Here is a 17,533-nt window from a genome sequence, read left to right on the forward strand (position 1 = left end):
CTGCAATTAAAGATGGGAAGAAAAGATCTTGTCTAAGCCTGCATGCTCTAAAGAGCTGCTGGACTTTGTGGAATACAAGGGAAGAGGAGAAAACATCGATTCTATTCCTGGCAGTATGTGGCAGTTCCACTGTGCCAACGAAGGACTTTTACTTCGTGGAATTTGAAGTATTATCCTATCTTCAAATTAAAATATTAGCCAAAGTATAATGAAACCAAGGTTTTTCCCTTGACTCAGATTAAACATAAACAAAGTCAAAAGTGGATTCTTCTTACAAAATGAAAATTCTAACAAAAGAACTTTTTAGATAAAAGAACAATGTGTTCAGTTTTTTTTAAAATCTCAGTTGCTACAATAGATGATTTGTCTTTATAAATGGGGCATCTCATCCAAATATTATGGACAGTTTTCCAAATAGTGACTGCAGAATGGGTAAATTAGTGGTGGTGCTGGGGTTTTTGTACTAAAAACTGCCTAGAGAACCCGTTTCTAAGGAAGGGAAGGCTATAGCTAGCTTCTTGGGGAATGCTGAAGTGTTCTCAGGTACTAAACTGTACTAGGGTCAGAGGTTTGCTTTCATTGTCTCTAGGAATTTCCATATTTCAACACTCTTTTATTATCTTTTTGTAATATGGGGATTGAACCCAGGAATTCTGTGCCATTGAACTACATTCCTACCCCCCCCCTTTTTTTAAAGTTGTAGATGGACACAATGCCTTTATTTAATTAATTTATTTTATTAAAAATTTTTTTTTAGTTGTAGATGGACACAGTACTTTTATTTATTTATTTTTATGTGGTTCTGAGGATCGAACCCAATGCCTCATACATGCTAGGCAAATACTTCACCACTGAGCCAGGGCTCCAGCCTATGTATTTATTTTTTTATGTGGTTCTGAGGATTGAACCCAGTGCCTTGCATGTGTTAGGCAAGTACTCTCCCACTGAGCCACATTCCCAGCCCCCTAACTCCTTTTATTTTTTTACTTGGAGACAAAATGTTTCTAAGTTTCCTAGACTGACCTTGAACTTAATGATCTTCCTACTTCAGCCTCCCTAATTGCTGTGATTACAGGCATTAAGCTGTGCTGGCTTTAATGCTTACTTTTAAGCTAAGTATCTTCCTCTTGGCCTTTCTTATTTCCAAATTTGGATGAATAAAAAGAGTATCAGATTTGCTACTTTTTCCTAAGTAGGCAGAAGGTGATTGGTGACTTAGCGAATGGCTCCATGTTCCACCTGCTTTCTTTGCTCACAAGTTCTACCAGATCCTCACAGGTGAGATACCAACCTCTGGAGCTGCAATATTTGTTACTCTTCTTTTTTTTTTTTAAATTTTGAAGGGCATTCAGAGAAAGATCTTTTCCTTGTCTTACATTTTCATCTGCCACTTTGCTAAGAGATTCTACGCTTTTAACAAATATTAATAAAATACCAAATGGGGTCCTGAGGATCTTCCTTGTATTCTGGAAGGAAGCAACGCATCTGGGTCAGGTCCCCAGGAATCTGTCCAGTTAGAACGTGAGCACACATACCCAGGAGAGGAAGTATTCCTGAGTGCATTTTAGTGGTGTCAGTACAGATAAGGAAGTGGGAGATAGCTTGAGACTGTCTTATACTTTGTATTTCTCCAGAACAAATTGCAACTTAACCTAGTGTGTAAACCAACTAAAATATAATTTAGGAGTATATTTTTTGGTAACAGATATTTGGGTTTCAACCAGCCACAGGTAGACAACTGATCAAACTCTGTGTAAATAAGGCAGAAGCCTGGCTGTAGCCCTTCAGATGACTTCTCTACTTTGCACTTGGCCTATTGAAGGTCACTGCTCGCAGTGCTGGGCTGAACTCTCTGGTCCCCTTCTGGTTCTAAGTGCTTCCTGATTCATGAATCATTCTTTGTTCAGACAAACTCTGTGATATTTAATTTGTCTAAAGTTTTTCTTTTAACAGTAGCACTCTAGTACTTAGCCTCGTAGCTGACCCCTCTTGGTTGTGTGTGTGTGGAACCACCAGACATGGCTGCCCTCACAGATGGCCCTTCCTGTGATGGAAAAAGTGCAGCTTCTTTCAGTGGATTGTATCTGAGAGGAGGGTTGAGATTAAGACAGCCTAGAAATCAACCCCATGGTCCCATTATAATACCCCCAGCCATCTTGGTCCTGCAGGGTCTCCTCCCTTGATGTCAGTGCTGGGGATACCTCTTTGATTCTGAGATCAGGACGGGGAAGATAACTTGTTTGGTCCCTATATATTTCATTTCTTCCTCCCTTTCTTCCTTTCAGCAAGGTATGGTCAAACTCATGGGCTTCTGGGGCAGAGCTGAGTTGCTCTGAGCTCCAGTTCCCTTGCTGATGGTGGCATTCCCACCAATGGATGGACACAGGGGTTGCGTGGCGGGAAGCATTGGTTCACAGCTCACTGCAGAGTCTCATTCTTTGCTTTAGAAATTTCGTGCATCTCTGTTTCTGAACGAGTTTCTAGGGGCTGACCATGGTAGCATGATGATCATACATCCCTGTTTAAATGAAAAGTGACACTGAACACAGCTAACATCTATCATAGTAGATGCAGCAGGCTTAATAATAGAGTAAGGACATGCTTCAGTATGCAGTCAGCTCTGCTGTAGGTAGCATAGGTGGTCCTAAGAATCATCCCGCTAAGCAAAATCACGGAATAAAACCATAGCCCTTCTGGGAAGAAATGGGTAAAAGGATTAGCACTCAAGAAATTTGTCAGTGCCACATAAACCATCTAGGAGCTTAATACTAATGGTAGCACAGCTTTACACATGTTCATTGATTAAGAAGTACAGAGCCCTGCTGCCAAATGGCAATTTCCCTGGACAGTTCCTGGAGTTACCATGTGGAAGCAGGTGGTGGGAGGGCAGGGGCTTGTGGCTGTTACTGTGAGCTAAGTAACTCATCCTGAAATCAGATGGAACATGTCCCATCCATACCATGTGGGACCATCTGGTGCAGAACTTGAGGAGGTAAATGGAGGTGGCTGGTGGATGACTGCGTTTTGTGTACTTCTGTGTGACCATGTTTAGCAGAGGGAAGTTTCTGTGTTCATCCAGTCTTTCTCACATATAAAAATCATGTATAAGTGAACACATAATTCTTATTATATTATTCTCTCATGTATCAGTTACATTGGAACAAAATGGCATGTTCAAAACAAGCATCATAGCAGAATAGACTGTATGTAAGCTTCCTTGAAAAGGCCACCTTCCCCACAATTCTCACTTTTTCTAATAAACTCCTGCTTGTTACTGTGGGGGAAAAAAAAGAAAAAGAAAAGGCCACCTTCCTCTAGGCAGTACCTAAAGGAGAAGTAAATGAAGTCAATGTAAAACACAAAGGCTCATGGGACCATTAATATCCTTTTTTAAAGTGATAAGCAGAGCAGGCACAGTGGTGCACGTCTGTAATCCCAGCCACCCAGGAGGCTGAGGCAGGAGAATTGCAAGTTTTGAGGCCAGCCTCAACAAACTAAGTGAGGTCCTAAGCAACTTAGCAAGACCCTGTCTCAAAATAAAAAGTAAAAAGGGCTTGGGCTTGGGTTGTAGCTCAGTGGTAAAATGCCCCTGGGTTAAATCCCCAGTAGCAAAGAGGTGGGGGGGGGGTGATAAGCATTATAAAAAAATGTTTGTATTCTCTGTGTATAGATTGCTGTATTCCAGGTTAGTGGTTATAGGGAGGGTGTTTCGGATAACAAGAATGTTGGGGTGGTGCTACTTGGCTGTATTTGTACTGTTCATGCTCATGGTTTCTCTGAGTCACCTGCCACCTTGTCATCCTTCCTTTAGCACAGATGAGCCACTCTCAGCACCCAGTTTCATATTAACTTTCTCATAGACTGGCCTCTTGAGTGGTCAGTAAATAATAGTATGCCGTGTTTCTCGAATCACCTGGATTTCTTGTAAAGATCCTCTGTGAATGAATCCCATGCTTTAAACAAATTTGATCACGAAATATATGATGGTAGGAGAACATGGTTGGTCAAATAATTTGTGCCTTTAACAGAGTGTGTTGCCTGAACAGGCAAGAGGTTCCATAAATAAACTTTGGAGAGGTCCATAAAACCCAGAAATTGCATATGTATTTTTGTCCTAAGTGTATTTTGGAAGGAAAGGAACCTCAGCTTTCATCACCTTCCTAAAGGGATCTTTGACCCTGATATGACCAAGAAATACTGATTTCAAAAATCCACAAATGTAGACTCATGTGGGTGGTTTAGGGGATTTACAGGGTACTTTTTGTGACCCAGTACACTGATCCCACAAAGAGGGGCTACTGTAGTTTCCTCAGAAACGTTCCTGGATGCCACATTTAGCAACAGCAGGGAGCTGGTGTGACCACTGGGTCAGTGTGATGCTTCATCTTTACTGCTTTTTTTCTAAATTTAGTGGTGAGGGGTTTTCTGGCTGGTGGGCTCTGCCTTACAGCCATGCATCTCATGTCTCCTTGGCTTTGTTTTCCAGATGGGAGCAGCGAGAGCTGCCCAATGGCCGGGTCTATTATGTTGACCACAACACCAAGACCACCACCTGGGAGCGGCCTCTTCCTCCGGGGTAAGGCCTGAGATTCTAGAGTCACTCAGGGGCTTTTCCACCACTTCCTACCACAGCTCTTTCTCCCTGTTCTCTCCTTGGTTTTCTTTCCCTTCCCCATCAACTTTCTCTCCTTTTTCCTCGGTTTTCCTTTCTCTCTACATGCATTGCGTTGGCCATGACTGATGGCGATGGGCTGTATTAAGTGGGGTTCAGAGCTGACATGGAGGTAGGCGGGCAAGGAAAGCCTTCTGGGCCTCAGCGTCTTGATGCCTTAGTCACGTCACCATACAGAGACATCTCCTTAGGGCCAGGTGTTCAGTTCATTTCTTTGAAGGTAGCAAAGCATGGTGATATTGATCTTGGATCATTTGACTAGTTTTTTTTTTTTTTTTTTTTTTCATCCAGTTTCCTTAATCCTGCTCTCATTCTTAGAATGGACTAGAATTTTTAGAGAATCTCTGGGGAGTAGGCTCAGTGGCAAAGTGCTTGCCTATAAGGCATTCAACCCCAGGCATCAAAGACAGACAGACAGACAGACACACACACACACACACACACACACACTGAAGAGAGGGAATTTCTGAGGGATAAAAAGGCACGAGAAGGTGGATAAAGAAGGCTGATGAGTTTCTCTGCACCAACGTGCCCCAAAAGGCAGAGTCTTCTCATTCAGCTGGACTTGGTGAGAACACAGTTGGGTTCTCCAAAACCAAAGGATGAGAGAGGCTTCCAGGGGAGGGAAGACTGTCCAAGTTCAAGGAGAAGGGGTTGGATTTCCTGTTTGCCAGGGACAGAAAGTTCTTTGCACATGTATCTCCCAGTCCTGAGAAAATGTATTCTGCTGCCAGGAGAGAATCACCCCCGACTAGAACAGCCACGAAAGGTTCCTGAATAAAATATGAGCATTTCCCCTTCCAGAGTGTGCCCAGGAAGGGTGTCAGTGGTAGGGAGACTGGGAGAGCCCCGGTGCTTTGTTGGGCTTAGCTGTCAGGCGTGTGCCAGGCAAACACCACCTCACCTTCTGGCCCTACAAATTTCCATGGATGGGCTGCTTTTAGCTTCAGTTTCCAGTAGAGTGCTTGAGTTTTCCTCCTCTTCCTTGCCCGCCTCAGAATGGAACTCATAATTTGTCATCGTTAGTGCTCACTCTGTTTTCTGCTTTGACTTGAAGTTAAATAAGTTACCAGAGTTAAACATTGACTTCTTAATTTAAAATAATACTAAAACATTGTGTTGTGTGGCAATGATGGAAAATATCGTATTATTCTGGAAACTTTCAAGTATAATAAGCCCCTGCAGACTCAACGTTCAGCTTCAGTTATCAACTCATGGCCGGTTTTGTTTTATCTGTACCGGGAGCCAGCACATTATAAGGGCATGTGGACAAAATCTGGTCCTCTACCTGCTTTTGTAAATGAAGTTTGTTTTTTTTTTATATGAAGTTTTATACAGCCCTATTCATTTTTTGTTTGTTTGTTATTTTGTTTGCAGTGCTGGGGATTGAACCCAGGGCCTTGTGCATGTTAAGCAAGTGTTCTACCACTGAGCCATATTCCTGGCAGTGCTCACTGTCTAAATATCGTCTGCTTTCATACTTCAAGCAGAACTGATTAATTGCAACAGAGACTGTATGGCCTACAAAACCTAAAATATTTATCTTGTGGCCCTTTGTAGAACAAAATTGCTGGTTTCTGATTTATAACCCTCATCCACCTCCCCAACACTCTGATCTAGATAATTTGGAGCATATCTCATTATATCATTTACCCATATTTTAATATGTATTTGTAAAAAAAATTATCATTAAAAATGATAAACCACAGGTTTATTAATAGTATGTTCTTCATATTGTCAAATACCTAGTTAATATTTGAATTTCTCTAATTGTGTAATAAATCAAACATTGACATTAACAGTATGTATCACACACTTGCACTTTGTGTATTTACAAGGTGTGTGTTTGAAAGCAGTAGGAACTCTATGAACCTGCTATTACTGCCCCTTAACTCTCTAGTCTGTAAGGTATGTAGACCTTGACCTGGTGAGTGTTTGTATGGAACTGAAGTAAAGATACAATTCTAAGGAAGGTTGGAGATTAAATTTTCTTTAAGTAAATTCAGTTCAGGTGGGACACTAGATGAATCTTTGTTCTTCCTACGACAGTTTTAATGTTCTTCTCCAACTTATTAGTTCTTACTGAGTTTTAGGCAAAGAGCTTTGAGCCTCTGGCTCTTAATTCACTAGTAATAGTAGGGAACCCAGAGAGAACACAGTGAATTCTTACGATTTATTGCTGAACAATGGGAGAAGTTCTGCCCTAGAGAAGTGTAAACCATGGTGAGAACAACTTGGAAATTATAGATAGAGCCACTGTCTCAGCAGATTTAGTCACCAAGGAGCAAGATTGAGCCAGAGGATTCACTTTAGTAGGGCCCTCCCTTATAGCAAATCTCTGGGAAACATGTAGGCAGACTGGTCATTTTATCCAGGAGCAATGAATTGGACCTGGTAGGATGAATGTGGTCACTTGCTCCTTAGTCACTCTTAAGCAGTGCTCAGAAGTAAGCAGAGAGAGAGATCACTGTAGAACGTCAGGGTAGAGAGAGCCTCACAGAGAGTGGATCAGACTATTGCAGGAAGGGCTGGACTTACCTAAGAATGGTAAGGCGATCCAGGTTGAGAGGGAGAGTGGAGGGGCAGTATGTATGTGGAATGTGAAAGACATGTTTGGGGAATGATGCCTAGAGCAGTTTTGTTGGAGTGAGTGGTTGGTGTGAAACAAAGATGCTCAGAGTGTGTCCAGTGAGGCCCTTGGGTTTGGTGATGCCCACTGGAGTCAAAGATGGCAAAAAGACTGAAGGGGTCCCCAACCACTGTGCCATTTTTATGTATTATGAGTCTGCATTAGATTTCATCTGAAACGAAAGGTGGGTTATGCTGCTTAGAAGTTTGAAGTCCAGAGGACTTCTAGTTAAACATGTGGGTTGAATGTTTGTTTCCATTCTTCTTGAAAACCCACAGAAATGGCAATAAAGGTCTGAAAAAAAAAATCAGAAACCTTAAAAAATAAGGACTGAAAGAGGCAAACAGCATATGGAGGAAATGTTAATAAGTTGAGTTGCTGAGAGATAAATGGCAGAGCTGAGAAAGCGGAAACCCAAGTCTGTAGTATGAGGTGTCCAGCAGGAAGCTGGCCAGCATGCCCCGGGGAGCCCTGGGAAACCTCAGCTATTACAGACACCAAGGAGGGCTGTGGAATGAGATTGAAGCCTGAAGGTTGAAAATTTGTGCAGTGAGTGGTTAGATTGTCAGGTTGTCGGCCATCATGCTATTCCTGGCCAACCATGCACACGCAAACATACAGGCACACACAGCCTCCTGCTGACCCTGAGAAGCTCCTCAGAGAGCAGAATCAGCCTTAGGGACAAGCCACAGCTGTAGGAAGGAATGAACTGGAGAAAGGGATTAAGTGAGGATGTGGTATTCAGCCCTCAGGAAAAAGACTAGAAATTTTTTATTGCTAAGAAAAATGATCAGTCTAAAGGAAAGAACTACAGATTGTCATATGTGGGGACCTTTTGATGAAACAGCTGAGCCTCTGCCTGACCACTGTGCAGAGGAGCTACAGTCAGCAGCCCCACCTGAGCACTCTGAGCTTCCAGTCGCATGGTAGTAGCTCTCTTGTAAATGTGAACAAGCAGCCAACAATCAGCAGAAAGGGACAAAAAGGGACTTGATGAAAACAGTATAGAGAGCTGAAAGCAAACAAACTGCAGCAAGGAAAACCCAACTATGATTAACACCCTCAAAGATTTGGGGAAGAAATATGGGCTCTGTGCAACAAGAACAGGGGGCCATGAAATGATCCCTTCAGGAAGCAAGAGCTGTTAGAAGTTACTATGTGTGACAGCAGAAGTAAAGAATTCAGGGGCTGGGGAGATGGCTCAGTTGGTAGAGTGCTTGCCTCCCATGCAGTTCAATCCTCAGCACCACACACACACACACAAAAAAAAAAAAAAAAAAAAAATCAGGAGAATGACTGAAAGATAAATTTGGAGATAAGAAAATTAGAAGTTGAATTTAGGAGATCTGGCATCTGAATACTGGTTCTAGCAAGATCAGAAATAGGATAAGAAATGATCAAAAAATTTTTAAAAAATCAAGAAAGGATCAAGAATTAAGAATGCTACAATAGCTGTAGAGTGAGTCCATCACAATTCTGACAGAAAATGACTTCCTGTCTTGAAACCAACTTCTAAATCACCTTTTATTCATTTTAACATTGAAGTATGAGGGTACAAATAAGGGCATCTTTAGATATTCTGGCTTTCAAAATATTAACTTTGGTGTGTCCTTCATCGGAGTCTCCTAGATCGTTTATTCCACCAAATGAGAGGAAGCAGAGGAAGAAGCAGCCATGGGATGTAGGACACAGGGGCCTCAACTGAGAGAACGTGGAAGTTTCTAGCAGGAAGAGGAGAGACAGCTCAGGACGAGGATGGAGAGCAGTATACAAATTAGATGAAGAGTGTGGAAAAGATGTGGCTGGGGGGTTGATGCCACCTAGATTATATCTAGACATTACATCTAGATGACATCGAGATTATGTCTAGAGTCAGTCCTGATTTCAAGTGAAGCTGGATCTAGTGGGGCAACGATGTTATGAGGGAGCTGGCTTTTCTTCTGTTCTTCTGCTTTGCCATCCACTGGCTCAGCTTCATATTGTATTTTAATCTGGGGCTGAATTAGTGATAGGTTCTTGAAGCCAAGCAGAAAGAAACAAGGCAGTTCTTACCTCCAGAAGAAAAGCAAAAGAGTTACCTGAGTAGGAAGTGTGTTTCTAGTATTCTGTGTCATCACAATATAAATGCTGAATATTGATTTAATAATGATTTTCCATATTTAAGGATGAGGAGAGGAGATGGCAGTGTGTGTAATGAGGGATAGAATATAATAACTTGATTCTCTTATATAGTGGAAAGTCCATAAGGAACAGGGAACACAGGGAAATAAATAATGGAACGGCATGATGTTTAGAGGCATGGATATACATACATACATACATACATAGAGGAAGCGGGTGAGAGTTGAAAGTAGTTTCCTCTGGGGACCAGGAATGAGCAATGGGGCTCATATTTTTCATTATATACCTTGTTGTCCTGTTCACATTTGAAAGCCATAAAGAGGTGATTTCTTTGATAATAATACAAATGACTACTTTGGAGAAGCTATGAGAGTGGTGGATAGCTCCACATTGTTGTGAGTCTTGAGTGCTAACTAACAGACCTTGGCTTATGGGTGGCAGGAGCCTATAGTGTTTTTGAGCAGCAACAGGACCTTGAAGCCAACCCAATGTGGTAGTTTTGATGGCTGTTTATAGTCTGATTCTGCATGGGGACATTAGCTCAGGTTGGCTGCTGTAGTCCAGGGGTGAGGTGGTACAGGCTGGATATTGAAATGGAAAGTCAAGGGCAGAGAGACAACAAAACAAGAAGCACTTGGACTGAGTGATATTCTGAAGTCAGCAAGGACAATGTGGTACAGTATCATCCCTGGGAAGAAAATGTGGGGAAGACTTAGATATGGGGAGAGCTGTAGCATTTAGTTGAATACAGAGGGACAGTAAGTTATCAAGGTACGGCTGTCTGGTGGCAGGTAGGATCCAGATCCAATCTGGGAGCAGGCCACTGGGTCTGGGAACTGCTTGAGGGGAGACCACTTTTAGTGAGGTCATGAGTTTTAAATTGAAAAGATTATTGAAATGATGGCAAAAAAGCCAACTGAGAGGCTAACTCAGAACATCAAGGATCATTATGAAGGGATCATAATGATTATGCAAGTGACATAAAACTCCAGATGAGCAGAAATGAGAAAGGAGTCAGGGAGCAGGATCTGCAGTTGTGTGGGGTGATACCGCGTAATCTCCATTAGCTTCCCTTTGCATAATCTTAGTCCTGTTTTCTTCTGTTGGTGTCTCTTTCTTTCTTTTTTTTTTAATCCTTTACTTCCCTCTTGGTTTTTCAAACTTCTGATGGAAAAGTTCAAGCATATTTCAAACTTGAAAGAGTAGTACAGTGAATCCTTTGCAACCCTCTTCTGGTTCTAACAATTAAAACCATTTTGTCTCATCTGACTTGCTGCTTTTCAGGGGAGGACCTGATGAATTTTAAAGCAAATTCTAGACATCATATCCTTCAATCCCAAAATATATCATGTATGTCTCTAAAAAAAAAATGAGATTTTTCAAAAACACTCATCTAACCCACCACAATTATTAACATTTCTTTATGTTATGTCATACACAGTCATGTTCCGTGTCTCCAGTTGTCTTAAAAATATTTTTATACTTGACTTGTTTGAATCAGATCCAACCCCAAGGTCAACACATTGCTTTTGGCTAATATGTCTCTTAAGTCTCTCTTGATCTATAAGTTTCCCTGTTCTTTGTTATTTTTTTTTTTCAGTCCATTTATTTGTTGAAGAACCTTAGCATTTGTCTTGTAGAATTTCTTTTACTTCGGATATGGCTGATTATGACCTTGTGGTGTTGTGGAATATGTTCCTCTGTCCCTTGTCTTTCCTATAAGCTGGTAGCTAGATAAGCTGGCTTGATTAGATCCAAGCTCACTTTTTAACTCTGAGGTATTATCTACATACAGTGAGAGGCACAGTGCTGTATTTCCCAGGTTTGACAAATGCATTCCCTCGTGTAACCCACCCCCGTCAAGATATAGAGAACTAGCTGGGTGCCGTGGCGCATGCCTGTAATCCCAGCAGCTCTGGAGGATTGCCAGTTCAAAGCCAGCCCCAGCAAAGCAAGGCGCTAAGCACCAGTGAGAAACCCTGTCTCTAAATATTAAAATTCAAAGTAGGGCTGGGGATGTGGCTCAGTGGTTGAGTGCCCCAGAGTTCAATCCCTGGTACTCTACTCGCCCCCTCCAAAAAATAAAAATAAAAAAAGATGTAGAAAACTTCCATCTTGCTGGAAAGTTCCCTCCTAGTTCTTTTGGTCGCTTCTTCCCCATGTGTGTGGAAATCAAGTTATGCTTACCAAGTGCAGCTGAGACTTTCTGCTTTCTGACTGGGGCCCCTCCCTGTCTGTGGGTATGTTAGAACCAACTTTGGAAAGGTCGCTTCCTCACCAAAGATAACATGAAGAGTCCTACTCTTCTTCCCAAGACCATACAAATGTTTCCATGGACACCTTATATTGGGATGATTTCAGTCACAAGTAACAAAAATTAGTATCTAATTGCTTAAATAATGAAGGAAATTTAATGGCTTATATAACTGAAAATTCTAGATATAAATCCTGATTTCATGTGAAGTTTGATCTGATGGCTCAACAGTATTACCCAGGAGCTGGTTTTTCTTCCATTTTTCTGCTCTGCCATCTTCTGGGTCAATTTCAAACTATGTTTGGGTTCAAAATGATGACCATTGGCTCCCAGGACTGTATGCTTCCTCACTCGAAGTTAGATAGACCCAGAGACTATATTTTTCCCCGATACTAGCAAAAGTGCTGAGCTCCATCTTGATTGTTCCAGATTGGATCACATGCCCACTCCCTGTCCAGTTGTTCATCTGCGGCGCTGGGAACAGAATCAGTTTCCCCAGAGCTACAGGGATCCCCAGATGGAAATCAGGAGGCTGCTGGGATAACCACAATCTACCATGATCATCTAAGCCCCATTGGCCTCTGAAGGAGGGGCCTGCCTTGCTGTGCATCCAAGCTCCTGTGCTGCACTTGGCCTTCCCTTGGTCCCTCCTTGACATCCATCCTGAGATTTTTCTAGAAATTGGTGAGGGTGGGGTAGTCCTTATATTCATTCTAAACTGAATATTTCCAGCTGGGAAAAACGCACAGACCCGCGAGGGCGGTTTTACTATGTGGACCACAACACTCGGACCACCACCTGGCAGCGACCAACAGCTGAATATGTGCGGAACTACGAACAGTGGCAGTCACAGAGGAATCAGCTCCAGGGGGCCATGCAGCACTTCAGCCAGAGATTCCTCTACCAGGTGAGAGGACAGGGGCCTGCTACAAGGGAGGGCAGCCTCCCTGCACTTGAGAATGTACAACCTCACGTGTTCTTTGTAGACCCAAGTGGTGAGCACAGAAGCAATGGCTGGAGACGTCAGTGCTCTGACCCTGGGGATTTTACTCATCACCGTGAGATTCCTCAAATTCCAGTGTTTCTAACTTAGAGACTCCATGTCCAGCCTCTGGTTTAAGAAATAAACATGTCTGAAGCTAAATTCACAGACTTTCTTTCAAGACTGACTTTCTTTTCTATCCTCTTCATTTCAGTCCATTCTCCCTGACTTGAAACCTGAAAGTCAGTTTTGACTTTGTCCATTCCTCACCTTTCTGAATGGAAGCAGTCACCCAGTTCTTCTTTTTCTACTGCTGCTATGTTTTTTTTCTTTAGATCTTTCTATGTGACAGATTCTCAAGGATGGAGGACCTTTAAAACAAACGATAGCCCAGGGGCCAAACTGGCCCATCGCTTTTTTTTTTTTTTTTTGTAATTATAGATGGAACAGCATGCCTTTATTTTATTTGTTTATTTTTATGTGGTGCTAGGGATCAAACCCAGTGCCTCACACATGGTAGGTAAGTGCTCTGCCACTGAGCTACAGCCCCAGCCCCACCACCACTTGGTTTTGATAATAAAGGTTTTTTTTTTTAATTTTGTTTTTTATTTTTTAGTTTTCGGTGGACACAACATCTTTGTTTGTATGTGGTGCTGAGGATCGAACCCGGGCTGCACGCATGCCAGGCGAGTGCGCTACCGCTTGAGCCACATCCCCAGCCCCAATAATAAAGTTTTATTGGGACACAGTCACACCCAGTTTATATGCTGACTGGGGTTGCTTCCGTGCTATTGCAGTGGAGTTGAGTAGTCATCAGAGATGGAATAGCCCTCTAAGTCTTAAGACATTTATAGAATGGCCCTTTACAAACTTTGTAGACCCTAAGTTTAGATCAGTCTCCTAGCTGGGCATGGTGGGTGCACACCTATAATGCCATTGGCTCCTGAGACTGAGGTAGGAGGATCACAAGTTCAAAGCCAGCCTCAGCCAAAGCGAGGCACTAAGCAACTCAGTGAGACCCTGTCTCTAAATAAAATACAAAATAGGGCTGGGGATGTGGCTCAGTGATTGAGTGCCTGAGTGCCCCCGAGTTCAATCTCTAGTATCTTCCCTTCAAAAACAACAACAACAACAACAACAAAACAGTCTCCTATGTGATGGTAAATCTTTCTTTGTTCCCTCCTGTCCGAGTTGTCAGAGTCGCCTCTGCTGGCATTCCCTTGTCTGTCCTGCCTGTTCCCAACCAGAGCAGTCTTCAAAAGCCTTACTCTCATTGCATCACTGTGCTGGCTCAAACCCTCTGTGGTCATTACCCACAGAATAACATTTAAACCTTCTAGTCCAGAATTCATGGTGTGCTGGTCCCAATCATCTAATGGTCTCCTACACTATGCCCTGTAGAAGCCCCCAGCCCCACTTCCTGGAGCCTCCATCTCATTGGAGCCTCCACCAGTGACCTGGAACTGGGAGGAGTCCTGCTACATAGGCTCTCTGCCAGGGAGAGGTGGATTTCCAAACTGGAGCTCTGATTGTGTTTTCCAGGGCACCTAGAGCTCAAGGTCAGGTTCATGGAGGCACAGGATGGGTCAGTGTATTGCAGACTGATGGCATTTTGAGCTGGACCAGGACTTTTAATTACCACGTATAACCTTGTTTCTATTTGGAATGAATTTTAATCCTATAATCCATTTCTAAGTTAAATTCTATCCTAGTTAGATGCTCAGAAAATCTTTAATTCTATTTAATTGAATAGCAATCTTTTTTTAAAAAACAAATTTAAATCACTTTTGCCTTCATTTGTGGCTCTTCCCCGATCATCCAAAGCAGGAGCTCCATCATCAGCCTTAAATCATGGGAACATCTCCCTTGGTGACCTAGTCCCTTTTGTCTATGGGGCCTGATTGCTCATCAGAAAGTGAGGAAACTGAGAAGGACCACAATTTGATGAGCAGAAAGTGAGGTATTTATCATATGAAGTTGCTTCCAGGGTCCTCCTACAGCTGCTGATGCCCTGGTGGTCTTGCCAAGTACAGCACTGTTTTTGTCTTTATGCCATGCTGCCCATCCCACAGCATGCCTGGCATCCACTTCTGGCTTATTTCAAAATTGGATGCAATCTCATCACTCTCTGCATTTCAGAGATTGTTCCTCTTGAGCCTGTTCCCAAAAGCTTTGCCTGCCATTTTCTTGGGTGGTCCTGGCTGCAAAACTGGAAAGATCTGGAGCATCTTTCTTTTTTGATCTGTCCTTTGACAAGGATACATCTTGGGGTTTCACATGGTTTTCTCTCCCTGATTGTCCAACTTCTTTAATTAAGAAAAAAAATTCCTTTAATGGATACCATACATCAAATAGGTTCCATAGGTTGACTGAAATGTTTGGTGTTCTAGAGGTAGGATTCACAGCTTCTGGTGCTTACAGCCCCTTGGTCTTTATGGAACATTCTTTGTGTTGCCTGCCTCTCATTTCTGTGACATAATTTCAGGCTTATAGAGGTAGAAGTTTGACTTGGAGGGCTTCTAAGAAGTAAAAATTCAATGCAATTTTTTTTCCCTTAATCTAAAACGGTTTTCTCAGCTCAGCTGGGGACATAGGAGGGTTCTGCCTAGGGTTAGGGGTTACCTTTTCTCTGAGAAACAAGGCTTATATTGAAAAATATGGTGGGAATCTGTTTTTGGTCTGCTCTCAATGTCTCTCTGTTGCTTTTTCTCCCCCTCTGGAGTTGGTTTTCCCCTCTTGTTTGCTATGGTGCCATGTCCTGGTTACAAGCAAGAAGGGTTGCTTTCATACAGTTATTTTGGGGTTTGGCCTTGGCCCAGGGTTTGACTCGGAAGACTTAAGAGCTGATACTGTACTGGCAGTTTCCCCTCCTCCTCCTCTTGCTGAGCTTAAACTGAGACCTCGTTCTTTGCTGCACTGCAGAGAACATGAAATACAGTTCAAAATGGGAGTCAAGGGAATCCCAGATTGCAGTCTCCTGTCGTTCCTTCCTGCTGTCTGCCTCCATGCACATCGTTTTCATGTTCTCTAAGTTGTTGTTCTCCATATTTCTGGCAGGTTTTCCTTCCCTGACTCCTAATGTGCCTGTACTTTTGTTTCACCCTTGCACTCTCCTTTGGTCCCACGTTTGAGTTCCTGCTGTGGTCCATTGAGGATGCTGGCACACATGACTGTGTGCTGTGCCATTGTGCCAGGACCCATCGTGCAGCCTACTGTTTCCAGGGCACCTCTATTTTTATTTCCACTTTGTCCATCTCCCACCTTGTGACTAAAAGAAGAAGCCAGGGTCTGCAGGGCTCATACTGATGGTTTTGGGGCTCCTATCATGTGGAATCAAATTGCACTATTCAGAAACTGACAACTTGCTCCTTATTCTGCAGAGAGCCCCTCAGACGGAATTCTCCAGAACCCGTGTTTTGTTCTGAGTTCACTGAGTGCATCCTGCAAAGAAACAACCCTGATGCCTTCCTTCTTCGTTGCAACCTTTACGCCCTTCCCAGAACCTTTCTTGCCCTCGGCTGTGTTTGCTAGACATTCTTTATTTCTGAATTTGTATCTTAAAATATTACTGGGACTTTGTGCCTAGTTCCCAAGAGACTTGAATTCACGTGAGCTGTTTGGCTCATGGCCTGCACCCCAGATCTGCCAACCCGGGAACATTCCCCGGGAAAATGGTTCAGCTGTACTCCTTTTGAGTTCCAGTCATAAAGGATGCTGACCTATCCCTTGGAATTACCTGCACATCCCAGGATCTTTCTTCTGGTAGTAATCTTCCTTGCTCTATTTGTGCATTTTTATGGCTCTGCACCATGAGACACTTTGGATTCCCTTATTTCAGGGAAGTATGCTTAGAAGAGAAGGGGCTGATGGTTGACTCATCGGAGGCATGGGGTTTTTGACTTTTCTGGCCATGATGGCTTCTTTATTTTTTTGTTTCTCCTCAACTTCTAATTACTTCTTTCCTTCAGGTTTTCTTTTATTTCAAGTTGTATTAAGTACCTTAGGGAAGAAATATCCAATATAGTCAAGTGCTTTGCTAGTAAAGTCCTAGGAGTAAAGTCCTAGGAGCATGAGCCTCCATTGATTTTGATTTCATGTTATTTGTGCTCATCGATATCTGGTCTTTCTCTTCCCCATCTGTCTGCTCTTCTCTTCCCTTAAAGGTGGGGAGGGCAGCTAGCAGGGCTCTGATTCGGTGAGAATGGAAGGATACCAAGGAAACTACGTGAAAATTCAATTGAATGAAAGAGAACCAACGTTGTGTGTTGGGATATTAAAAAGAAAGAAAAAAAGACAAGGATCCAGGAAAAGGCTGATAAGCACATGCCTGTAGTCCCATGTGCCCAGGAGGCTGAGGTGGGAGGATCACTTGGTATCAACAGTTCAAGACTAGCCTGGGCACCGCAAGACCAAGTCTCAAGAGAAAAAAAAAGAAAAGAAAAAAACTAGGAGTGGTGGCCTATGCCTCTCCTCTCAGTTACTTGGAAGGCTGAGGCAGGATGATTGCAAGTTTGAGGCCTGGGCATCTTAAGTGAGACCCTGTCTCAAAATAAAAAGTGCTGGGGGTGGAGTTCAGAGGTGGAATGCTCCTGAGTTTGATCCCTAGTACTGTTAAATGGTTTTCTGCTGTTGTTTTTGTTTTTTAAAGGGCAGGGATAGAGAGGCTCAGGAGTAGAGCACTCACTTAGCATGTGTGAGGCCCTGGGCTCAATCCTCAGGGACAAAAAAGAAAAAAAAAAAAAAAAAGACAGATAAATACTTTTTATTCCTGGTTCAATGCTGTCAGCAAAGACCTTCTGGTCTGTTGATTTGTAGAGTTAAGCAAAAAATGACTATAAGCTCACTGAAGCTCAGTTGGAACCAGGTGGTAGCTGA

The 17,533-nt window shown here is 42.8% G+C and overlaps 1 protein-coding gene across 2 annotated transcripts in view; it reads left to right on the forward strand.

The window, feature by feature from the left end:
- Wwp2 (WW domain containing E3 ubiquitin protein ligase 2) overlaps nt 1–17,533 on the forward strand; it is a 131,209-nt gene that overhangs the window by 98,399 nt on the left and 15,277 nt on the right. For both annotated transcript variants that reach the window (XM_071604906.1, XM_071604905.1), the window contains 2 exons: nt 4,487–4,576; nt 12,409–12,583. In XM_071604906.1, coding sequence (XP_071461007.1) covers nt 4,487–4,576; nt 12,409–12,583 — 265 coding nt within the window. The remainder of the gene's footprint in view (nt 1–4,486; nt 4,577–12,408; nt 12,584–17,533) is intronic.

This window comes from Marmota flaviventris, chromosome 18, assembly GCF_047511675.1.
Source record: "Marmota flaviventris isolate mMarFla1 chromosome 18, mMarFla1.hap1, whole genome shotgun sequence".
NCBI classification, from domain to species: domain Eukaryota; kingdom Metazoa; phylum Chordata; class Mammalia; order Rodentia; family Sciuridae; genus Marmota; species Marmota flaviventris.